The following is a 25,816-nucleotide window of genomic DNA, read 5'->3' as shown; positions in this document are numbered from 1 at the left end:
TTTCTTGTGTTCAACCTAATCTTCATGATTATACTATAAAATTATTTTATTTATAATAATAAAATTAAAATCATATTTTAAAGATTCCAATGATCGACCATTTGTGATGCCATATATGATAATATACAATTGAAAGAGAACACAGAATTTAAGAACAACACAAAACAAAATTTACGAGGATAAAATTAAAAGAAAATAGAGTTTATTGACCAAGTCGAAACATAACAAATATTTAAGAGACCAAGTAAAGGAAATTTGCAAAAGAAACAGAACTTGTAAAAACAAAATTGGAAGAAAATAAAGTTTGTGGACCAAGTCAAAAGTCAAAACAAATAAAAAAACTTGAGGAACTAAGTAAAGGAAATTTGCCTAGTATTTCACCGTACCCCCTTTTAGCATCATTGTTATTGTTAATGTTAATATATTATAAAGATTTTTATTATTTTTATTTTTGTTATTATTATTATTATCAACATGTATCAAAGATCCTTGGAAGGTAGGAGGCCTCCTCAAGATTATTTTGCAGATGAATTGATGGTGACTTGTTGCCCAGGAAGCATTATTGCCTAATCTTCGAGAACATGAATGTCTATGCAAATCAAATCAAAGTAGTGTTTGTTTTTATGATTTAATTTGTTTTTCAAAATCTTTTTATTAATAAATATTTTCATATATTTTTTACTGACTATGATATGATAATATCATCAATTAAAAAATATATTTTTTAAAAAATATATTTAAAAAAAAATATAATACAGAGTTATCAAGTAAACACCAAGAACATGAAGCCAGAGACGGGATTTGTAGTGTAAAGTCGTTAAGAAGTCATGGATAAACGGACTCCTCGATCATGACCTTTGTAGGGTATATCTGATTTAGACCATGACGGGAAAGAAAACTAGCTGTTAGTATGCCAGCACTGACCCTCGCCCACAGAAGAACACACACTTTCATCAACGCTTCCATGCTACGGCGGATACAACCTTTTAACCAGTTGATGTGTAAACCCGCCGGAATGCTCCGCCCTGCCACGCAGAAAACCAGCCAGAAACCCGCCGGAACCCAACCCTTTATCAAACCCAAGAGATAGCCACCACGTAACCAGCTTCCCGTATTTTCAAACGTCAAACTGTTTCACCAAACCTTCCACGACTCACTGCTCCTCTCGAAACGTGTCCATCTCCTTTACTCTCGCTTCCTGTTTCATCTCATCTCGCTGCCAACGAACCCCCCTCCCTTTTTACACCGTCCATAGTTTCACCCCACGTGTCCTGCTTAGACGTCTTCTGATTGTGGAACTCCGTATACGTTTATGGAAAAAGAGTAGTGCAGTACAGTGATTGGTTTGGTGGTGTTTCAATTCCAAAGCGAGGAAGACGAACTCCCTAAAGACTAACCTAACCAAGCAATATTCCCCCTAGGTGAGAGTTTTTCTAAAAGGTAACCATGGTTCGGTCAGTGCTTTTGTTTTGCATTATTTTACGATAACACGTGTCACGTGGCCCTGTAACTTTGCCCTCCTGTCAATTTCATGCACCGGAAATCTGTGTATAGTACACGTATAAGTTATGATAGGTTTTTTTTTTAATGGTTACAGTGGATTTTTTTATTGGAAATATTTATTTTTAAATTTATTTTTAATAATAAAGACATTAAAATAAGAATAAAATTAATAAAAGAAACAAAAAAGTTCTCAAAAGCATTTATTTAATACAAAAGCAAACACTCTCTGCAACTGTTTGCCAGCCAGATTTCACACGTGGAACCATCACTATGGCTTCAGTTTTATTCAATCGCGGCCCCCACTCACCGTTCTATCTTCTCTGACAGCTTACACGTTGTCCACCTCACTTCACTCCACGTGTAAAGAAAAATCTACTTTGGGTGATTTGCTGCAACCTACCTGAAATCATGGGACCAGACTCTAATAAATGTTAGTTTTGTGGGGACGAATTGATATCATTTGGATTTTTGGGTATCAGGTTGCGTTTCATTAGTGTTTTAAAATAAAAATAACTACTAAAAAGAATGTTATTATTGAGAAATAAAGATAAAATAAATTTTTATTTTATTATAATTTTAAAAAATATTTTTAGAATAAAAACTGTAAAAATCATGTTTTTTCTTGTTTTTTTTATTCTAGTAAAGTAATCAAGCGTTATTTTATAAAAATAGATGATAATTCTTTGCTTATATAAAATAACAAAAATAAAAATGCTTTAATAGTTTTGGGTATTTGATGGCTATATTAAGAGGCGTTTGGTTTAAATTTTGAAAATTATAATTTATTTAATTGTTATATAATAAAAAATTATTTATATTGTATAATTATATATTCACATTTAAAATTAATTGTTAAATATTTAAAAAGGAATGAAAACGCATTATCGTTAATAAATTATTAATAATTGGACAAGCCGATGAAGTTAAACCTCTAACTCTAACTTGTTGAAAAAAACGTTTCATTGTAAGCCTAATAATAGAGAGAGGTTTTTATATATAAAAACAACATAAATTTCGAACCATAGCGCCTTCATGAGGAGAAGTTTGTTGTGTTTTAAATATTGTTTTTAACTAATTTTAAATTTTTTTAAATATTTTTTATATTATTTTAATATGTTTTTATAAAAAATAATTTTAAAAAATAAAAAATATTTTTTTAAGAAAAGCACTGTAATTTTGTGCCTTATGGAGGGTTTCACAATAACACGTGGCAGGGTTGAGAGACTTCGATGTTCAGATATTCTAGAAAAGCGTCGACGACTAGGACATAAGGGTCCCCAATGTCAACGTCAAACAACTGATACGTAATGCAATTTGATTGGTCCAGAAGAGCAGGAAGGAATAGAATTGGAATTCGAAACTCATTTTCTTCAATCCAGTACTCTACGATGTAGACACGTGTTACCAAAACCCAAGAGATCAAAAAATCAAAACTTGAGAATTTAAAGTTAGAAAAAACCTAAAAGGAGGCAAACAAGGGCCACATGCGTGTCAGGAAAGCAAGTACCAATTACGGTCGTGTTTAGACATTACTGGGCCACGTAACTTGACACTTTGTACACGTTTTTGATTTTGACGTGGAGAGGTCAGGATCCAACGGTCGATATGTGTTTGATTTAGGCAAAATAGAACTACGTCACGCCACGCCAAGCCTCGCCTCAAATGCTAGGGTCCGCCCGTACGGTGACGGGCAGGCTACCCGTGGCTACCATGCTAAAGCAAAAAGAAAAGAGAGAAAGAGAGCTGGCAGGTCAGTGATTTCGAAGCTCTCGCTTAAGCGCTCTCTTTTCAACCTCTCTCCAGTTTCAATTCTCTAACCCCACATAAGCTCCTTAACTAAGAGTAGGGTTGACGATTTTGTGGGAGGAGGTGTGATAATTTAGTGTTTAAATGGCTGATATTTGCTGTGGAGTCGCTAGAGAGAACGAGGCATCGTCCACGCCATGTGAGCCAACTTCAAGAGCAGCTAGGCGGAGAAGAATGGAGATCAGGCGGTTCAAATTTGTTCCAGGAGTGGCCTCAACAGAAATTGAAGCTGATGACATAGGAGCTCATAAAAAGCAGAAACTACAAAACAAGGGTGTTGGTAGTCCATTTCCTCGTGACTGCCAAAACGCAGTCGAGAATTGTTTTTCTGATCATTGCAGTACAGATGAGAAAAAACTGTTGGAGATTGGAAAATCATCAGAACTTAAAATTTCAAGGCAGTGCTCTTTGAATCTAACTTTAAGTCCCTCCATTTTATCAACACCTTCAATTGATCCTCTGGAGCTGTTTCCAAAATTTGGGGTGGCTTCAGTTTGTGGAAGGAGAAGAGACATGGAAGATGCAGTAGCAATTCACCCCTCTTTCTGTCGCAAAGACCAAGAAACCACGACCGAGTTACACTATTTCGGTGTCTATGATGGACACGGTTGTTCTCATGTACGGTTTCCACAAATGAAAGAGCTACAATTTTTTTTAAAAAAAGAATATTTTGTTGACAAAAATGAAATGTGAAACTCATTTGAATTTCGTCTTTGTATAGGTGGCAGTAAAGTGTAAGGAGAGAATGCATGAGCTGGTGAAAGAGGAGGTGGAGAGCAAGGAGGAGTGGAAAAGCGCAATGGAAAGAAGCTTTCGGCGGATGGACAAGGAAGTGATAGCGTGGAATCAAGGGATGGAGATTAGGGCGAGTTGCAGGTGTGAAATGCAAACTCCAGAATGCGATGCTGTTGGATCTACCGCTGTTGTCGCCGTTGTAACTCCTGATAAAATCGTTGTCGCTAACTGTGGCGATTCACGAGCTGTCTTGTGTCGTAATGGCAAACCTCTCCCTCTTTCTTCTGATCACAAGGTCTGTCCATCAATATCCACTTCCCTTTATTATTATTCTATGCCACTTTCTTTACTTCTTTGGCGACTTTCGCTGCTTAATAACTCCCTGGTCTCCACGTTGCTCGTGCCAACAGCCTGACCGTCCAGACGAGCTTAAACGGATCCAAAACGCGGGTGGCCGGGTCATCTACTGGGACGGGCCAAGGATTCTTGGAGTTCTTGCCATGTCAAGAGCCATAGGTAAAATATATTACAAACACCCAATTACCCAGTTAAAATCCGAAACCATGTACTGGATCTGACATTACCATAATGAACCGATTCACAGGTGATAACTATCTAAAGCCATACGTTAGCTGTGAGCCAGAGGTGACAATAATGGATCGAACGGCAGAGGATGATTGTTTAATACTGGCAAGCGATGGTCTTTGGGACGTGGTGTCCAACGAGACAGCATGTGGGGTGGCTCGTATGTGTTTGAGGGCGAAAGAACACGCGCCGCCCCCATGTCCACCTAGGTCGGTGGAGAATAATGAGGTTTTGGGGATAACCAGCAGCAGCAGCAGCAGCGGGAGTGGTGAAATGTCGGACAAGGCGTGCTCTGATGCCTCCATGTTGCTGACGAAGCTGGCGCTGGCCAGGCACAGTACTGACAATGTGAGCGTGGTCGTGGTGGATTTAAGGAAAGACACGTAGCAAGGCAACCCAATAAATGTTCTTATCTCTCTTTTTATTACTCATTTTTCTAAACGTTTTTCGATGGTTGAGTGATAAAGATAAGGGGAAAAAAATGATGGGTGGGTTTGAGGAGGAAAATGGGAATAGAAAAACAGCCACTGATCAAAGAAAATCAGGAGACCAGCTGTCCTTGTTGGGTTTTTTTTTAAAAAAAATTATTTATTTTAAATGAAATCATTTTAAAAAATTATTTATTTTAAATGAAATCATCTTTCTTGCCAAAATTGGGATTGTAGCTTGCATCCCCTATAATTAATGTCTGGTCCTACTTATTTTATATGTTTGTCCGAATATTTCCTCGTGTCTGGAGCATTTTGAGAGTGTGATTGTAACATGATCGAAAACTTGCTCAAAGTCAGCACTTAAATGTGAAGATGAGAGATTCTTGGTTAGGTTATCAAGGGGGACGGCACTTCATAAATCTATTACCATTATCAGATTATACTTTCTTCTTGTCGCCTGAGCAGCTGTCCATGGAGGCAGCCCTGCCTTGAATTGCTCAAAATATATGTCTAAGTTGGGGGGAGAGTGGTGTCGCTCTTTGTTCTCTGGTTGCCTCTGATGGGTTTGGCGACAGAGAGATTTGTTCAGTTTGAAGTTTTGCTACCGAAATTCGACGTCTTGTTATTGTTCCCCGTGAGTGAGTATAGTAAGAGATTTGTTATATATTTTTTATTAAATAATCAAAACAAAGTGGGTGAGGTTACAATGAAGAAGATGGTGTAATGAGATAAAAGTAGTGGTTAAAATAATTTTATGATGTTAAAAAAAATTATCATTTGTAAAGTATTTTATTATAAAATATTTTATAAAACTTTACAAATTAAAAATATTTTATATTAAATTAACTAAATTTAAAAGTTCATTATAAAATATTTTATATTGATAAAATTTTCTAAAAGTTACTTCCCATAAACAAACATAGAAAATTTTAAAAAATATTTTTCTATAAAATATTTGACACAAAATAAACTAATTCTAAATGTGTGAATGACAAATACCGTATATAAAATAAAATCAATTCTATTCAAATCAATGAAATCTTGTTAGAATGACAAATACCATATATAAAATAAAATCAATTCTATTCAAATCTTGTTAGATATGTAAAGCTCCATGGCAAAAACTTCTAATATAAAAAAAAAAAAAATCAAATGGATTGAGGGTGTTAAGTGACAAATAGATATTGGGTTTTTTATATGAAAAACTTGTTTAGGGTTTTATAAATAGAAAGATATTTTGATAGGTTTTTTTTATAGATTTTTTTATAAGTGGATTTTTATAAATATCCTATTATCTTGTTATTTTTGTTAATAATTATTTATTATTTATTATTTTCTTTGTTTCTAGCCTAAACCACGACTAAAAAATGACAAAACTTTTATTGTATATTTAAAATAAAAGGTGCTGAGGCATCATAATATCATTTGTATCTATTAATTGGAAGCAAGAAATTTAATTTGATCAAACATTTCAAAAGGATTCTATTTAATGAAATTTCAAGAGTTTACAAATAAAAAGAAATATGTTCTATTAGATTTTCTATCAAGATGATGGAAAGGGTATAGTGATATATTTCTGACAATTAAAGCAAGGAGTGACACTGATGAGGGAGAAACTAAACTCATCCTAAAACATGGGGGCAAATTATGATTTGCCCACGTAAAGAAAAATAATGCAATATATGTCATTTAGTTCCTTTTAATTTTTTTAAAAAATTAATTTATATACAAGTTTATTTATATTATTTTTTAATTGATAGTTAGAGAGACAAAAAAAAAAAAGTTACTAGATTCCAATAAACAAAGAAAAATCTATCATTAACTCTATTTCTAACCTTCATGTTTTCTACGTGTTTACAAGTTTAACAGGTGAAACTTTATGGTATTTATTTAGAGTTTTGATATCACAAAGAAAAACACATTTAAATTAAAAAAACCAAAACTAAATTAATTTGATTTCAGGTTTCTAAACTTTTTTTAGGGTATTTGAAGTTGATATAATGGTTTCAGATATTATAAGGATGTTTTCTTAGTTGAAATAACTTAAAAATTGAGGTTTTGAGACGAAAAAACATATTACTATAATTTTTCAACCATCATAAAAAAAAATTGAAATTTGAGCTTGCAAAACACATGTCTTTTGTCTTGGTGATGACATGTCTCCTATCATTTAAAAAATAAAATTAGGATGGATGAAATGTCATTTATTCTTATAAAAAAATTAAAAATAATAAAAATAAACCCGAGTACGTGGATATGGCCTATGGCCTGAAGGCTAGCCAATGCTACTAGGCTATTCATTTCAGTGGCCTAGATGTGTTGGGCCATGAGCTCACAAGTTGAGACCTTTTTAGCCTGTTTTATTTTAATAAAAAAAGATTAAAAATAATTTAAAAGAAAAAAAATATTAAATTTAGTTGAGTATATGATCCAAATTAGGAGTTTAATGAGTTAAGCCATAACAATCAGTTAATTTTTTTTAAAAAAAAAATCACTTTTTTTACTGGTATATTTTTTTGGATATATATTTTTTAAAAATAATTTTAAAATTTATATTTCAATTAAAATCCCTTATCAATTATTTCTTTGTGTGCTTATTTCAGCTTTTTTATATATAAATAGTTTCTTAATGGTGTAGTGCATATTTAATTTTTGCAAAAATTATTTTGATTCATCAATAGTTTTTTTTTAATCCTTTTGTATACAAGAAATTTATTTTTTAAAATAAAAAATATTTTCAGATAATATTTTTGATATGTGTAGCTTGCATAATATTTGGTTTTTTTACTTTAATTTTTTTTAATCAATTTAATATATGTCTATTTTTAATATTCTTTGATTGAATAAAAAATTAATTTTGATAAATAAATTTAGTAAACACAATCGGATAAATATTCTCTTTATAAACACATTCAATTTTTTCATTTTAGTTTTAGTTATTTTTTAATACTTTTTTTCCATTTATTATAGCACATAATTCACGGTTTTTTATTAGATGTATGCATAGGTTTTTCAATTTACATTTTAAATTTTTTATATAAAAAAAACTTACATGTAGAAATTTTTTGTAAGAGAAAAAATTATTTAGCCAATAAATAACATATCATCTATTTTTAAAATAAAAATTAAAGTAAATAACATGATGTAAAAAAAAAAGGGGTCCATTCTAAAAAGCCTTCCAGAGCAGGTCTATACTGGCCCTTGACAACATAGACCAAACAAGCTAACGTCGCTTTCTATGTCTAACAAAATTTAGCCTTTTATTTTATTTTCTTTTGTTTCTAAACTTTTTTACAAATTAATGCTTTTTATTATATAGTTTTTTTTTAATATTTAGATTAATACTATTTTTTTTTATTTTGTTTTGAGAGCCTAATTATTTTTTAGTTATGCATTTAATTTTTGAAAAGATTGTTCTGATTCAGTTATTATTTTTTTATCTTTTATATAGATAAATTTTATTTTTAAAAATAAAAAAATTATTTTTAGATAATATTTTTAATATATATAGTATTGCGTAGTATTTTTTTTCTTTTATTTTAGTCAAGCAATTTAATAAGTTTGTCTGGAAAAATTATTTTAATAAATACATTTAGTAAACATAACCAAGTAAATATCTAGTCTTTCGAGATTAAATGTTTTGATCTACATTTATCTTTTATTTTTTAAAGTTTTATTTTTAGATACTTTATTTTTAGTTATTGTTTATGATTTTTTAATTTATTAACATATTTTTTCAATATATTTAATTACATGCATACATAAATTTTTTAATATTTACTTTAAATTATTTAACAAGAAAAAAATTTCAAACATGTATATATTATTTTATTGAGAAAAAAAAATATAACATAGTGAAGTAAAATATCAGGTAAAAGCCTTTATATGATTGGGGTGGCACTGTTTCCATGGAGAAAAGGGAGCATAATTGTTCTAAAAAAATAAATCTTGAAATGGGACCAAGAAGGATATATGAAAGTTAAATAAAAACAGAGATTTAGGCTCATTTGTTTCCTAAAAATAATTTTTTTAATTTTTTATTATTAGAAAAATAATAAACTTAAACAAAATATTAATAAATTATTTTTCAGATCATTTATTATGATAATAATTAAATACTAAAAAATATTTCTTAAGATCATTTATCATGACAATAATTAAATACTAAAAAATATTTCTTAACTTATTTTTTATAATTAACAAATATTAAAAAATAATTAACAAATATAGTTTTTAAATATTAAAAAATAATTAACAAATATAGCTCGACACTTTATAATTACTCGGTAATTCAAACTGTGATTTAAATAAGAAAAAGTTCAAATAATGTTTTTAATTTTAAATTATGATTTAAAAAGCGGCATAGACAACAGAGTTCTCTGGGGTATTCTAATCAGATGTGACTTCTGAGAGGAGATTGAGAAGAGAAAAGAACTCTCCAATTCTCTTTTAGAAAAAGTAGCGTTGCACTGAACAATTGGAAAAAAAAAATTGAAATAAAGAAAACAAATTTAAAAATTTTCAAAAATACTTTCTAATTGCAAAAACAAATCCAAAAATGAAAAAAAGGGAAGACAACTATTTTGGAAAATGACACTTCCTTGCCCTGCGATACATCCCGATCTCCGTATTTCACATCAGGGGGTACAATCTCAAAGGCAATAAATTGTGGTACGACATTTTCTTGGCAGATGAGAGTATTTTCCTGGAATCTGAGTGCTTGTGTATTCATGCAAACATCACTTTCTACAAAAGGTGCTGCCGACTGTCAACCACAAGAGTAACAGTTCAGGGTGAGCAATACTGTTGCACTTACTTTAGGTTGAGGCACAAGGACTTGTATAATTTGAAGAGTTAGATTAAGGTGAATCAAGGGAAAAGAGCATTTAGAAAATAGACTATAAGGAATTGGGATCCAACACGATGAGAGGAAAGGATGCTTCTAAATAATTTGAAACAAAAAGTTCTAAATTAGACAGCAACTCCATTCATGCAGGGAACATATGCGCACAAAATGTCTGGAAAAAGCTTTCCACTGATTCACAGTATATTAACATGCTGTAACACGAGCATCGACTAAACACACAGAAATGGCCGGGACACAGGACTTCTCAAAGGTTCCCTCATATCAGGAACAAATTATCTGATGTCAAGCTAATATAAAAGAATCTTCTCTACATTACATTTGCTTGCCACCATTTTCCACTCCAGCATTCTTCAATGCTTGCAACTTTCTGTAACCTTTATCGGTACCGAATACCCTGACAGTATGAAAGAGCGAAAAAATCCATCACGTCATGGTCAGTAGAAACTATGCTACTATTTCCCACACAATAGAGTATGGAATTGGACGTTTGGCAACTAAGAGAGAACAAATGAACCCTGGCAGCAAAAGAGCATACCGGTTATGCTTCTCACTTACATCACAAACAATCATAACAAATGATCGCCCTCAGAAAGCAAGTCACTGTTGCACAGCTAATACCATGTAGTTCATGCATATCATGTTCTGCAAATTCTCTTTTCATTGTAACTGGTGGTAAAGACTATTGATGCACGTGCAAAAGAACAATAAAGGAAATAGTTTTCATCGAAATAACACAGAAAATGAAGAGGCAAATTATGCAGAACATTCTCTACTAAAAGGGGTCTACAGGATCATTAAAACATCGGGTGATAAGAATATTATCCGATACCTTATTGTCCACACTAGCAAATGGACTGGAGTCAAACATTGGTACAACTGACAACAGAAAATCATTAAAACATCGGCTGATAGGAATAATATTGGATGTAAATGAGTCAACGTCAATATGGTCAAAAACCATATAAACTGGGACTTCTTTTGACATATGACCTGCAAGGAGGAGTCCCCGCTGCTGCAAGTCATATAGCATTATACTGCACTATCATCTACATCAAGACAAAGGACAAGAGTCTGGCCATAATTGCTAAAAGTACTCAGAATGCCGCACTTGGTGATGCAAAAGCTGAGGAAAAACCTTTTGAATCAAAGAAGAGGTTTTGAAGGTCGCATGGATGATTAACAGACCATCTCAATGGATTTCAAATGAATTTTGTGAGTTTACAATGGGAAGGACTGAAATAATTTCAATTAACAAGGATCCATGTGAATTAAGGCAACTCTGTCATGGAGAAGACCTTTTAGTAGGGTAACTCTCTGTAATGGTTAGTACAACCTGGGATAGCTGGGACGGGTATAATAACCTAAAAACCAAGCGAGAAACCCAGCTATGCAGAGTCAGAGTGCAAATCAAAATCCAACCCAACCCAGGTGATTGTTTGCAGAGTGAATACCCAGACAAGGAGCAGAGCAGGCCTTCTAGCCTTTTACACAAACTTTAATGAGTCAGCCACATACGACACAAATAAATGTAATCATGGATTACAGTTGAAGCACATAACAGAAATAATGATAATGCTCTGAGGGGGCTAAAACTCACCAGTCCATGTAGGTGAAAGTAGATGAGTAGTTTCCAGATTTAGTATACAGCAACCGGTGATGGTAGTCATGAAAATCAGCACTGGAAATTTTTTGAAACAAATGTCAGAAACTACAGTATAAATGAACATAAAACATGGAGGTTAACAAACACTCACCCTCCATACAAAGGTAAGAAGTTGGAGAGGCTCCATGGGAAATGATAGCCACAATGTGCTTCAACCGTCTCCAGGACCCTTAGTACCATCCATAACCACAAAGTAAGCAGATGAGGCCCAGTGATGGCAGGACCAATAATGGTAGCAAAGCCAAGGAACAGTATTTCAGCAGGGTGAGCATATTCAGAAGTTAATCCAAATGGCGTAGCATATCTGCACATTTAACAATCACATAAAAAAACTACTAAGTACAACATAAAAGCACCTAGTCGATATTGATGGTCAAAAAAATTATGATAGAGAGAAACACTTAGGGCTCTCTACATACTCATGATGAACACTGTGCACATGCTTGTACAGCCATTTTGTGTGTAAAATCCGATGCCCCCAGTAGAATATAAAATCTTCCAGGATGAAGTACAATGTTATCTGCGTTAGAATTACATTCCTGCAGGAAAAAAAAAACAAAATCTTTTAACTATGCTCCAGAAATGATGAAAATAGAATGAGAATGAATTAATAACATATATTTTATCCAGAAAATAAATAAAAGGATACCTATATATCGCTTCACAACTATAGAATCAGACACAATAGTGTCTGGCTAGGGAAAGCTTTAAGATATAAAGAACCTGAAAATACCAGGACGGCAATGGAAGACTACTTTGCATGCCCATATGTCTGAAGACAGGATAGGAGGCCAGCATAACTGGTAGGTTAACACCAAAATGATATAAAAGTAGGCGAATAATACATTTCTCTTGAGATGCAGGAGTGTTGTTTTTCATCTGCATGCAACCACCAATTAGCAACAAGACTAAAGGACACCACTTTTGGGGATGCCATTGTTCCGAAAAAGGTTTCACAGCATCATTAATTGACCTCGACAAAAAGAGAAACTAAAGGCATTACAATAGCAATGCAGATTAAGATCAACCATGCAGACCCTTTTCATCAAATTCATGTCAAAAATTGCGATGAAAGCAAAGCAGAAAAGGAGCAACCTGGATTTTGTACTTTCTCAGCCATCCAGCCCTTTCAAGATATATGAAAGGAATACCAGACAAGAAGAAGACGCTTTCATGAAGAAAGAAACTTCCAAGACATGCCAACTGAAAATCGCTGAAATGCGTGATCAAATACTGCATCGAAAAGAAAACCATTAGTCCTATAAGCTTAACGGAACCCAAAAAATACACTACCATTATCTCATTTTCAATATAAATTCTAATACTCCCATTAATAAAACTTGCAGTCACATGCTTATATATAAATAACAAAATCAGCCAAATGTTTCTTCCATCACAAAAAAAAAAACCCCACATGGGAGTTAAAAAGTAAACCTAGATAACATTTACCAAGAAAAACACAAAATGAATTACAGAGATCTCAATCTCAAAATGGCCAACAAGCAATGTGAAATCAAATATTATCCATCACAAATGTTAGTTTATTCTACTTTCCAAAAACCCATGTTTCCTCCACTCAGGCCAGGCCCCAAACGATCTGAAAAAAACGCAGCTACCCCCTCATTCACTTAGCTTATGTAGTGAAGCTTAAAAAATGACCACAGTGTTTACATTACAAGTAAGCAAAACACATACAGATACATAGAAATGAAATCTCCTGGTAAGAAGAACAAAATGAAGAGGAAAAATGGCGTTGGTTGGTGCGCAAATTTAAGAAAGAGGAAGGAAAGAAAGGAAATACCAGCCAGCAAGATTCGATGAGGGAGGCCATGGGGGAAGAGAGTGAAGAAGTTGGTTTACTCCTTCCTTGATTTTAATAACAAAACTGAAAAACAAAGAAAAAAGACTTTATAAAGCGTTAGTGAGGTTTATGAAGCAACAGAGGCCACGAGGTGAATGAGACAGTAGAGCCTGTCACTAGTGAAAGAGAATATCAGCGAATCTGGACCTTTTCTTTTGCTTTTTACTATCTTGGGTGTTTTTGAATTAAAAATAGTAATTTTTCGGTTTATTTTTTTAATTTTTAATATTGCACAAGAAAATCATCCAAAAATATAAAAATATTAATTTATTTTTTAAAAAAATAAATAATTTTAAAAAATATATTATAATTTAAAAAAAAATATCTTATAGGTTGGTTTTGAAAATAAAATTAATCTATGAAATCTTAAACATGTCGGCTTCATAAATTCAAGTTCACAAGTGTACTTATATATAAAAAAAACCTCATAAGTATTTTTTGGAAGATATAGTGATGATAAACATGAACGTTAATATTATTAAAAAAATCAAAATTTTGAGTTTACTAGGGATGATCGATGGGATCTTGAAGGAATTTAGATACTGTCTAAGAATAAGTTTCATTTTTTTATTAAATTTATAAATTATTTTAATTTAAATTATTTTTTATTGTTTTAGTGTATTAATATGAAAAATATTTTAAAAATATATTATCTCAATATTATTTAAAAAAAATACTACATCTTCAAACACCGTCAGCAGGAGATGATGTACATTTATACCCATGCAACTCTCCAGCCAATCAATCATGCACTTTGACCTCTTTTCGAATTATTCTCCATAGGTATAATACGAATAAATATTGCTGTGCTCTCATTGGAGATTCAACAAGCTCTCGAGCATAATCCGATTGAGCTAATGATGAGGACAGCAAATCTTATACTTTCATGTACCGGAATATTAATTATGGGTTGTATATTGCTGTTATTTTTTAAAATATTTTTATTTAAAAAATATATTAAAATAATATTTTATATTTTTAAAAAATTATTTTTATATCAGCTCATCAAAATAGTATTATAATATTAAAAAGTTTAATTTAAATAAAAAATAAAAAAATCAATTTTTTTCTAAAATATTTTTAAAATATAAAAATAAATAGATATTAACTCTTAAAGGATTAATCATTCAACTCGATTAATTTTAAAAATGTAGCTCAGTTAGTTAAATTTTAAGTTTGCTTTTTAAAAATCACTTGTTTAAATTTTATAAAATTTAGGATTATTAAAAATTTATAAAATTGTTAATTACATACTTACTCAATTATCTATATAAATAAATAAAAGATTCAACAATATTTTTTTTATGACTAACTTGTTACCCCTCTACAGCTAGACATCAATTACCAAACACATTGTCCTACCATCTCAGGCTGCTCCTATGAAAGCAAATAAAACTATTGGTAAGGAACTCAACATGCTTTAAGAGCATTCTGTTCTCAGCATAGAATTCATGTGGAAACATTTTTTCTGAAAGTAAGGTAAAATTCAAGAACGAAAACCCATAAATTTAATACAATTTTTTTTTTATTGGTTTGATCTATATACTCTTACAAAAGAGATTTATGTGCAAACAAAAACCCAGAAACGAGAAAGTCCTACAGGAACCATAGTATAAAGCTATTCATCCTCCCTCTTTTGACCTTAAATTTACTCTCAATCCTAGCTAGTGGTATTAGGAAGATTCTTGAACAAAACAACTATATTAATAAGTTCTTACAGCCCCTCGGAAACCAATTGACCAGCACAAAAACATACCTGGGTAGCTCAGAAATTGTTGTTTCATAGACTCCAATTATTTCTAGACTATTTTTTTTAAAAAAAATCTTATGATATTTCATTGTAATTCTCCAGTATATTCACATCAAAGTTTAGGACACCCAAGGCCAAGGCTAATCGAGCATGAGTATAAAATTTCTCAATACGGGACTCAAATCAAAACTTTAAAGTAAGTCAAATATTTTTATATTAGAGATGATAGTTTAATTAGAAGACGGGGGATATTGACCCAAATAGGTTAGTATTTTTTTTTTATAATTAACTTATTTAATAGATTATAAATAAAATATAAATATTATCAAACTTGAATTGAAACTCTCCGGACTCCAACTTGAAATATATATTTATATTATATAGATATATTTCTAGACTATTTAGATTTTTTTAAATACAATATAGTATATACATATCTTAATATCGATACAACTAGAACACACACATATTTATAATATCTATAATTTTATCATTTAGTATATATATATATACTTTAAATATATATATATATTAGTTATTTTTTTATTGAGTAATAAATAATAGTTAAATAATGGATATCCATGTCTAACTAATATAAAAAATAAAACAAAAAACAAATTTATAAAAATACATGCATACATGAATATTTAGTTGAAGAATAATATTATTAATCACTGTATTTAATGTTAATATTATTATATCGATTTTGAAATGGTTCATTAAAAAAGATTTAATCTCAATTAATATATATATATATATATATTAATATAAAGGTATTTCTTATAGTTGATTAAAAAAGAAATCTCATCTAACATAATACAACATTGAAAATAAATATATTTTTTGAAGTCATTGTTTATTGGAAACATTCATATCAATAGTAATAATTATTTTTTGTTTAGTTTGATTTTTACTTAAAAAATAATAAAATTAAATTTAAAAAAATTAAAATTGATTCAAAATTACCTGCTTTATTTTGGTTTGGTTATTTTAAAATAAAGATCAAAATCCAACTGATTGATTTTAGTTTAGTTATTTTATATTAAAAACTAAAAACTATATTATTTTTTAGATTTTTTTGTAATTTTTAATAGGTTTGGTTTCAATTTGGCTCTATTATTAATTCATTCAGTTTAATTTTTTAGTTTTAAATTTATAAAATCAAAACTAAATCAATCAGTTTTTTAACTATTTTAATTAGTTTAATCAAGTTTTTTTATTAATTAATTTTTTCAGTTATTTTTTTTAATTTTTTTATTCACCCCTACATAGCAAACTAAGCGAGAGACAATGAGGAGAAGTTTATTTGCTTTTCGGCCTTTTGTGTTTCTCACGGGTGCAGGTTTTCGCGACAACTGCGTAGGAGGCTTCCGCCAGCTCAGTCTGCCAGGTTGGCCCTCCGCTCCACTTGCACCATTTGCTTACCTCCCAATAATCGCCTCGTGCGTGCACATGCCTGCCAGTGATGACAAGGTTTACCTCTATCTTGTTTCTAAATCAATGTGCTCCTTCAATTATTAATTCATAGTATAGATATTTTTATAGAATCAATTCAAAGAACGGAAGATAGCAAAAAAACATTATCTTTTAAAAATAAAAACTACATTTGAATATAAATTATATCCATATATATATATATGATTTTTTTATAATAAATAATATTTATAAAATGAATATTCATATAAATACCCCGGAAACTAATGAATCATATATAAATATTTAAATTTTTATGAGTATGGTATTAAAAAAAAACCAGAGAGTATCCATTGCCGAAACCCTCCCCTCCACATACATATCATGTATGCTTGCCACTGTAAGAATGGGGAAATCATGGTATTACAAATATAGAGCATGCTTTTCTGTGTTGATCGAAGACGTATAACCGGGTTGATATATAGCAAATGCAGAGCCCCTCCCTTTTTCAACAAAAGTGAAATAAAAACAAAACAAAAAACAAGAACAGCAAGCACATCACAGATGATCTGGGATAGAGAAGTTCATACATTTTGTTTCTTAGATAATGGAAGCTGAGTCTCACTCACTACTAGTAGAAGTAGGAATTACAAAGGCAGCACCAATTAACAAAAATATTACGGGGGAATTAAAGATTGAAAGATCTGAACATAAAGCTCAAATGCATCCCCTCTCCTCCTCATAAACACCATACACATTGTAACCAGGAAAATACTAAAAAATAAAGAAAGAAACATCGCGCACATCACAACCATGGCTTTCAACATCTTACAGATTCCACCCCAGATCCCCTGGTTTCGCATTCCTGTAGCCACTCAGAGCAATAACTTGAAACAAGGAATGAAAAGAAGCAAGCAGCAGTGATAATAATATATCCAAGATAAAAAACCATTACGATATCAATCAAAAGAGTCACAAACACAATCAAATGGGGACTGCTTAATGATTAGCCGTCACCGCCACCTCCGTCACCGCCGCCGCCGCCGCCATGAGAACTACCATCCATGTCAGACATATGGGTTGCAGTCATAACTACAACAGCTGCGCCACCAGTATCAGCACTACTGGCAGCATGGGTGGTTCCTTGATGGCTGCTGCCTTCAGCTTGGTCATCAGCACCACTAGATTCTTCGCGGGCAGGTTTTTTTCTTAAAGATTTCTCCGATTCTTCAGTCTTGGTTTCTTTCTGCTTACGGCCCGGGATGCAGGCAGTACACCAGCTGGTTACGCTTCTCATAGCTGAACCTGAACTACAGGGCACTGACACCTTCACATTAATTTCCTCTCTTCTGCCATTTTTTTCTTCTATAAAGAACACACTAAAAAGGTTAAACAGTCATTAATTGTTGCAATGATTGCTTAGTTAACAAGCATTGCTGGCGTAAAACAAGGAATCAGGCGAAAACCTTTTTCTTTTGATACATGTTTTCCTCCTTTGATGTTTGCCTTGGCCCCACCGTCTCACTACCATGACACCAGCAAGGTCTGACCGAAAAATGAGGGTGTTTACAGTTTAACACCAGTACTTACTAATCTAAGGTAGTTTTGAGATTGAAATAGTAAAATTTGTTTTTTAAAAATATTTTATTTTTAACAATAACAAATTAAAATAATCTAAATTAAAAAAAAACCAGTCCACAAGTTTACATTACCAGACGAGACTTAATGATTAAAAATCCCAAGCTGTAAAGCTTTATTGTACAGAACATTAAAGTAAAAAAGAGATATTGTGATGATACTGAAAATACAAAAAGAAGGAGAAGTTTTTTATAAAATAAAATAACCTTGGACCCTGGTCGTGTGGCCACCTGCACCTTTTTCTATCTCTTCTCTCTCCTCTCCCTTTTTTTCCTTGCTAAACCATTCACATTATGTTATTTTTTTAATTAATATAGATGTTAATAATTATGTAGGTTGAGCATGAAAAATGTCTGAGCCCGGGTTCGAACCGGGGACCTCTAGTGTGTGAGACTAGCGTGATAACCGACTACACCACCCAGACAACTTGATGTGGACGAGGAAAAGATAAATAATAACCTAACTGGTTATTAATTCTGAATCCGGTGCTAAAACAAAGCGGTTATTTTGTATATTCTTTGAACAGAAAAAAGGCTTAAGAGTTAGGACACTCCTCTTCTACAATTTGAATCCTTAAAAAAAGTAATAGATAGGTGCACAGAAGAATCGAAATCATTCGTTGCGAATTTGAATCCTTACAAAAAGAACGCGGTTTGCTGGAGATGCTTCTCTTTCTTCTCGGAGTTGGAGTCAGTTCTTAGGATCAGAATTTTTCCATGGAATTACTTGCGCTTTTAGGAACAAGTATTACATGTATTTGAAGGAATATGTTTTGAATAGGTTTTACGTCTTATTAACATGGTTGAAATACCCAACAGAGGAAAAGGGCAAAAAGGGGGGAAAGCATGTGTACCTTTACAACAACAATTTTGACTTGGACTTCATATGGATTTTAGTCGTATTTTTTACATGTTTTTGCCTTCTGGATTTCCCCGGCGATGCATGTGTGTAATGTCAATATGCTCCGAGGTTGAATCGGAAATCTATCGTCTCATTTCCCTTCACGAAGGTTTGATTTGGGAATTTAGAGATGTTTTCCTTTGAACTGCTTCCGCACGAGGGGCAGCTCAGTTGAAAAAGGAAGGGAAAGATTTTTGGTTCGGGAAGTTAGTAACTTTGACGAAGATTATATAGTAAAACTATTAATATTCAAATACTTCAAGTTGCTACTGTACATGTATCTCTCTGTGTTCTTCTGAAAATCATCACGAATCATTAGGAACAATATATCAAAAAAAAAAGAAAGATTACCGCATGTAATCACCAATAGTCCCCACAGGAACAAACCCCGTCACGAAAATGGTGAAATCGATTCACATCTCTTACCAGAATCTCCTTATTTGCGAACTTGGAAATGAACTTAGTAAAGGAGTGACAATCTTCGCATAACCGCAAGCTTTTGGTTATCCGAATGACTTCCCCTTTGCTACTGTTGATAAGTCCAAAGGCAACAGCCAGTTTTTCGCTATGACCTAGCACAATCCGTTCCTTTTCTACTGCCTTGAGATCATAGAGCACAACTTTGGTCTGTGGCACGTAGCCTTCCTCCTTCAATTCCATTGACAATTTAACCAACAAAGCATGGAGCTGCTCCATCTGTGGATTAACCTCATCGACAGAGACAAATGAGTAGATTTTCCTTTTAACTTCTATCCAACTGCGACCTGGGACCTTTTGCAATCCCCTAGCTTCTAGGAGCTTCTTAACTCTTTTAACTTCATCCCACATACCAGCTTCAGCATAGATATCAGCAAGGAGCACATAATTCCCAGCATTTGTAGGCTCAAGGTCAAAAAGCCTTATGCTTGCCCTCTCTGCAAGCTCAACATTACAATGAATCCTACACGATCCAAGAAGAGAACCCCAAACCTTAGGTCCTGGTTCAATCCGCATATTCTCTATAATTTTAGCAGCTTCTTCTAACCTATTGGCACGCCCAAGAAGATCCACCATACAAGCATAATGCTCAACACTAGGACATATCCCATGCGCTACATGCATCGACTTAAACAACATCTTTCCCTCGTCAACAAGTCCGGCATGACTGCAAGCTCCCAAAACACTAACAAAAGATATGGGGCTAGGTTCTACACCATTGTAGGTCATCTCTTCAAAAATTCCAATTGCTTTCTTTCCAAATCCATGAACCCCATAACTTGAAATCAAAGAATTCCACGAAACAACATCTCTCTTATCCATCTGATCAAAAACTCGTTGCCCCAATTCAAGCTTACCACATCTAGCATACATTGTAACAAGGGCACTAATTACTGGCAAGATACTGTCAAGCCCCTTTCTAAGAATATATCCATGTATCAACCTACCTTGTTCCAGTGCTGCAAGTGCAGCACAAGCTTGAAGTACACTAACCATTGTCACAGAATTCGGACATAAATCTTGAGTCTCAAGCATCAATTCCCTGAACAGCTCCAATGCCTCGAAAGCCTTCCCATTCTTCGCATAACAAGCAATCATAGCACTCCAAGAAACAACATTTTTCACTGGCATCTGATTGAAAACACAGCTCGCATTAGATACACAACCAAACTTTGCATACATATCTACCAAGGTGGTCATAATATGGACATATCCATCATATCCATGTCGCAAAATATGGGCATGAATCTCTTTTCCCTTGTTTAGCAGCGACACTAAACATTCTGACGCAACACAAGCTTTAAGCACGTACGTATAAGTGAACCTATCAGAGGGAATCCCAATAGAATTCATTCTACGGTACATGTTCAAAACCTCTTCTCCATGACCCGCCAACGAAAGCGCTCGAAAGAGCGCATTATAAACATAAATAGTTCTGGTTTGCGTTTTATCAAACACCTTGCGTGCATTGTCAATTGAGTCAAAAAAGGAATACATGTTGATGAGTTTGGTGGCCAGAAAAGGATCCTGGTCGAACCCATTTTCAAGGAGGTGGCGATGAACGCGTTGGGCGTCAAGGAGAGAGTTTTGGTGGGTGCAAGAAAGAATTAGGAGCTCATAAGTGTGTTGGGCAGGATTGGGCTCATGAGAGAGGAGCTTAAGAGCTTGTGTGAGGTTGCCTTGTTTGCAGAGAGATTGGATTAGCTTGTTGTTGTCGGCAGTGGGATTTAAGGTTATGGAGCAAACTGGGGGTTTTAGAGAAGGGCGAGGCAAGAATGTGGCGTGGGAAGGTAGAAGCGTAGTTTTGGGAGACTGAAAAGCCCACATTTAGACGATAAGTTATGGTGCCTGCTTGCAAGACACGATGTGGTTTTACTCTCAACCTTGTTAAATGAAGGCGTTTGATGATTTACCGGCCCTTCTCAGGAAATATACTCTCTCTCTCTCACACTGCGTCTTATGGGCTAAGTAGGATTTGGTCCTCTTTCTCTGAGATTTGGTTGAGTTTGATTCTTCTATTATTTTTTCATCCTAATATAGCCCCTCAATTCCCTGTTTCTAATCATTCGATCCTTTCAAAAAGTTGCTGGCAGAAGCCGCTCCTGAATAAACTTTCTTAAAATGTTTGTTTTTGTGATTGCTTCTTGGTTGAAGGAAATCGCATAAATATTGATGTTCGGTAAAGTATGATTTACTGTTTATGGAATTTAATATTTTTGTGTTTAGAATGTCGAAAGCAGCTTTATGATGAGTGTAGAGTAAATTATAATTTATTTTATATTATTCATGTAAATAATAAAAAATTATTTTTTATTTTTAATTATATTTTATTTAAAAAATTATTTTTTAATATTATTTAATGATACTATATAAATTTAAAAAAATCACATAATAACATAGCATTTAAAAAATTTAATTATAATTCTAATTTTTTTCTTGACAATATTTTACTTGATTTTGTTGCGCATACTTCAAAAAATCATGAAAATTATAATTTTTATCTGATGAATTTTATATATAATAAAATTGTAAATAGTTTAAAGGAACAATAAAAAATATTTTATATAAAATATTATTTATTTCATAATAACTGAAGTTAGATCTACAGTACTTAAATTAAAAATCATCAATACCAAATACATTAAATTATTTTTGTTTAACCTCATTTTTAATTGTAGTTTTAATCAAACATATATAAATATCAAACAAATTTTAATAAAAAAATAGTTATAATAAAATAAATTTTTTCAAATTACAATTTTTTCTTTTAAACCGTAACTAAAAAAAACTACTATATACCAAGCACTCAAATATTGCCCAAATATTGCAGCGGTGACAGTTAGGTTGATAGGGTGTTAGGAAGTGCAAGTGGCAGCTTAGATATTTATTAAAATATTTTTTATTATTTTTTAAAAATTATTTTTAATATTAATATATTAAAAAAATTAAAAATTAAAAAATTAATTTAAAACAAATAAAATAAAATAAAAAATCTTTTCAAAAGCAATTTTAAAACAGAAAAATTGCTCCCTCAAGAAAATTTAAAAGGCACTTTCTTGGAAGGGATACCTTTCACTAAATGGCAACCAAACTCTCGGAAACGTGGATAAACAATCCTTACAAGCATACTATGACCTGCGGCATCAACCAAGACGAGTGTGCTACACTATATTCCTTGTATCTTCTATGATTGCATCGGAAAAAAAGGTCACAGCACTCTTTCTGATGGCATTCAAGAAGAAAATAACGGAATTGAGACCAATTCTTTGCGGCACCAGGCTGAAAGCCAGTCAAATGGTCAAGCAAGAAATAACTTGCATTACACCCGTCAATTTACCCGTTCATTGGACTTCTTTGGAACACTCCAGCAAACTGAAGCTGGCAACTCAGTCAAAGCACATGCTTCACCCGACGCTTGAGTCCCAAGAAAACCCGAGAAAATCAAGGGTCAGAAACCTAGTGCGCACTAGTTTGCAAGTCATTTGTGTACTAACCACCAGAAACCCTGGTAAAAGGCAATCGTGCACTGGTGTATCAATGCAGTCATTTACAACGAAAAACAAAAATGTATCTACAAGGGCATCATAATTTACGTGAGAAAACATGAAAAGGGAAAATTTTTTGGCCTTTGCCAGTGCTCTCAAACAACAGTTAGCTCCAAACTACGAATTTGGAAAGCTCCTGCAAACACAGCCTTTTCAACAAATAACCCATCCCCTTGAAACAAGAAACATTGTAACATCATGATGGCAGCAGCAGCTCAAAGTTGGAGCAGCTTTGATGACAACATCTCCATCTCCATCTCCATATGATCCTCCTTGTGATACACTTGAAAAGAAGTCCTACAACAAAGGTGCGCAAGTGATTAGCAAAACAGCAAGCAATGCAACGAGAATAGATATCAGCATATTAGAATTCAGAACAATGAACACCAGAATCTGTCGAGAACACAAGGAATAAAAGAACAATGACGGAGACAAATTTGAACTGTCATGTAGAAGAAACTAATGGAAGATGTATTAATCCAGATAAGCAGCAGAAAGAACTCAACACAGTAATATTGATTATACAAAGTAGCCCCGAGCATTGAATTGCTTGATCGCTCCCCCTTCCCTTAGTTTCTATTTTTTATATGAGTGTTTCCTTTAAATTGCTGAAGCAATATATGGGCTTCTTCTCATGGTTGGTATATATTACATATTCCCTAATCTAATTACATATTTAATAATTTCTATCATGACGATGAGGAAATAATGTATTGCAACAAATATATTTTAATGGCAAACTTTAGATATATTTGGTGTGCGAAAGATCTAATCAGATTATAGCTCCATTTAAAATTATTTTGTGTCCAATTTGTAAAGGTATGCTCTATTACTTGTATTTAATGGAATGTTATTAGCAAACAATATTGCTTCCTTAAATATTACTAATTAAATAATCATCTAAAAGGATGCTGAACCCTTCCCAAGAAAGGTTTTTAGTCTTTCAAATAACTAAACAATGGAAATGGATTTTGTTTCATAAGAATCATGATTTAACACAAAAGAAACAGCTAATAAATAGAAGAGAACTTATAGCATGAAACTTACATAGAAATGGTACGTGGTTATAGGACAGCAAACATTTCACATGAACCTGAACCTTTTATCTGCTGGCTTAAGTATTTGGAAAGAGCACATTAGGGTTTCGTCAACACTCATCACTGCACCGGCATTATCAAATTCACCACAATAGTTGGGAGCTGAAAATATTGTTACAAGCTGCCTCTCTGCGAAGAATTCATATCCATCCTCAACAACCTGATGAAAGGGGAAAAAAATAGAGGCATCATGGAAAACTGCTTGAGTTTAAAGAACCAATAGAAGAAGCAACTTCACCAACCTGATGAGCACGACATACAAGGTCCATATCATTCTTCATTAAGAATTCTGCAACCTTATCAGGACCATAGGTATATGACACCCCCCGGTCATTCACTCCCCAGCCTTTGATATCCTTGTCAGGATCAGACCAGAGTAAATCACAAAGCAAACCAGAATCTGGGACGTCAGTTGGACGAGGTAAGTTCCTAATTTGATCCAAATTTGTTAAATCAGGGGAAAGCCCACCATGCATGCACAATATTTTGTCATCTATAAGAGCAGCAACAGGAAGACAGTTAAAACAATCTGTAAATGTCTTCCAAAGTTTCACATTGAACCGTCGTTTACATTCATCATAGAATCCATAAATTCGATTAATCGAAGCAGACTCATGGTTTCCTCTTAAAAGGAAGAAGTTCTCAGGATACTTGATTTTGTAGGCAAGCAAGAGGCATATTGTTTCCAAACTTTGCTTCCCACGGTCCACATAATCACCTAGGAATAAATAATTGGCACTGGGAGGAAAGCCTCCATATTCAAAAAGCCTCAAAAGATCTGAATATTGCCCATGAATGTCACCTGGAAATCGAAGGGGAAAAGGCACAACAATTAACAAGACTCAAAAACAAGAATATGAATACCAAAGAATCATGAAAGTGTACTTTATTTTACAGAATGAAGAATAAATTAGAGATTTTGGTCATGATATTTGATTGTCTGATTTCAATTGATTATTTGGGGATTTATTTGTTACTGGTAATACTATTACTTTGTTCCCTATTTTGATTGGGACCCCTACGAGGTTTTTGGTGTGCTTATATAGTGGCCATTTTAGCATTTAGGAGATCCTGTTCCAATAAAAGAAATTTTAGCTGTTCCAGTAAACCAATTATTTTTTATTCCTTTGGACTTCAAAACCCTAGCATTTTGGAGGTTTTTTTTTTTTTTTTAAGTCTTGCATCCTTTATGAACGTCAAGGGTTTAACCTAGTGGATTATAGGGTTTATCTCCTTACTCCATTCTTCTCCTGTTCTTCATTGTGCACTTTGTGATTTATTAAGTAATACTTGAAGCTAACAATTATTCAATTAGGTGAATTTATTACAACAATAACCTGCCAAATGAAGTGAATTATGTAACAACAAGGCACTTCAAACCCTCAAGTTTACTCCTCTTTTTTACTCAAATTGCTAACACTCATGTTAAATTGACATTGGAGGGTAAAAATGGAGAGAAGAGACTGAAGAATTTCCTATAAGGGAGTGGTAAATTGAATAAGAGAAAGAAAAACACCCTAGAATAGGGGGGGGGGGGGGGACAAA

General features: G+C 32.9%; 5 protein-coding genes and 1 non-coding gene across 9 annotated transcripts in view; 1 reads left to right on the top strand and 5 right to left on the bottom strand.

The window, feature by feature from the left end:
• Positions 1 to 3,108: 3,108 nt before the first annotated feature.
• Positions 3,109 to 5,233, top strand: LOC105131125 (probable protein phosphatase 2C 24). Its single transcript, XM_011033940.1, has 4 exons — positions 3,109 to 3,927; positions 4,031 to 4,339; positions 4,455 to 4,560; positions 4,649 to 5,233. The coding sequence occupies exons 1-4, from the start codon at positions 3,394 to 3,396 to the stop codon at positions 5,014 to 5,016; spliced, it is 1,317 nt and encodes a 438-aa protein (XP_011032242.1). The 5' UTR covers positions 3,109 to 3,393; the 3' UTR covers positions 5,017 to 5,233.
• A 4,753-nt stretch (positions 5,234 to 9,986) lies between these two features.
• Positions 9,987 to 13,586, bottom strand: LOC105131124 (methylsterol monooxygenase 2-2-like). 3 transcript variants are annotated; one of them, XM_011033937.1, is made up of 7 exons: positions 13,392 to 13,585; positions 12,686 to 12,823; positions 12,324 to 12,469; positions 12,010 to 12,129; positions 11,682 to 11,894; positions 11,525 to 11,605; positions 9,987 to 10,442 (listed from the first exon to the last, which is right to left on the bottom strand). In XM_011033937.1, exons 1-7 carry the CDS (start codon positions 13,419 to 13,421, stop codon positions 10,304 to 10,306), a joined length of 867 nt encoding a protein of 288 aa, XP_011032239.1. In that variant the 5' UTR covers positions 13,422 to 13,585; the 3' UTR covers positions 9,987 to 10,303. The 3 variants fall into 3 exon arrangements, with proteins under 3 accessions (XP_011032239.1, XP_011032241.1, XP_011032238.1); XM_011033939.1 differs by having other exon boundaries at positions 9,987 to 10,321; positions 13,392 to 13,581; XM_011033936.1 differs by lacking the exon at positions 9,987 to 10,442 and adding an exon at positions 10,635 to 11,408 and having other exon boundaries at positions 13,392 to 13,586.
• A 727-nt stretch (positions 13,587 to 14,313) lies between these two features.
• LOC105131120 (serine/threonine-protein phosphatase PP1 isozyme 1) overlaps positions 14,314 to 25,816 on the bottom strand; it is a 15,019-nt gene continuing 3,516 nt past the window's right edge. The window contains exons 2-4 of one of the 2 annotated variants that reach the window (XM_011033927.1): positions 24,514 to 25,073; positions 24,248 to 24,431; positions 14,314 to 14,326 (exon numbers count right to left, since the gene is read on the bottom strand). In XM_011033927.1, the coding sequence (XP_011032229.1) occupies positions 24,258 to 24,431; positions 24,514 to 25,073 (734 nt within the window). In that variant the 3' untranslated portion in view covers positions 14,314 to 14,326; positions 24,248 to 24,257. Of the gene's footprint in view, positions 14,327 to 23,156; positions 23,472 to 24,221; positions 24,432 to 24,513; positions 25,074 to 25,816 lie in introns of those variants that run through there. The other variant, XM_011033926.1, reaches the window with a different exon arrangement.
• On the bottom strand, positions 17,153 to 18,065 carry LOC105131117 (uncharacterized). Its single transcript, XM_011033924.1, has one exon. It carries the CDS (start codon positions 17,909 to 17,911, stop codon positions 17,621 to 17,623), a length of 291 nt encoding a protein of 96 aa, XP_011032226.1. The 5' UTR covers positions 17,912 to 18,065; the 3' UTR covers positions 17,153 to 17,620.
• Positions 18,603 to 18,676, bottom strand: TRNAV-CAC (transfer RNA valine (anticodon CAC)). The gene has a single exon. It is a non-coding gene; the product is annotated as a tRNA-Val (tRNA).
• CRR2 (Tetratricopeptide repeat (TPR)-like superfamily protein) lies at positions 19,374 to 21,722 on the bottom strand. Its single transcript, XM_011033925.1, has one exon. The coding sequence runs from the start codon at positions 21,454 to 21,456 to the stop codon at positions 19,513 to 19,515; it is 1,944 nt and encodes a 647-aa protein (XP_011032227.1). The 5' UTR covers positions 21,457 to 21,722; the 3' UTR covers positions 19,374 to 19,512.

The sequence above is a fragment of the Populus euphratica genome, unplaced genomic scaffold, assembly GCF_000495115.2.
Source record: "Populus euphratica unplaced genomic scaffold, PopEup_1.0 scaffold76.1, whole genome shotgun sequence".
Taxonomy (NCBI): Eukaryota; Viridiplantae; Streptophyta; class Magnoliopsida; order Malpighiales; family Salicaceae; genus Populus; species Populus euphratica.
Note: the sequence above shows the minus strand (reverse complement) of the source record. Positions and strands in the feature narration are given on the sequence as shown.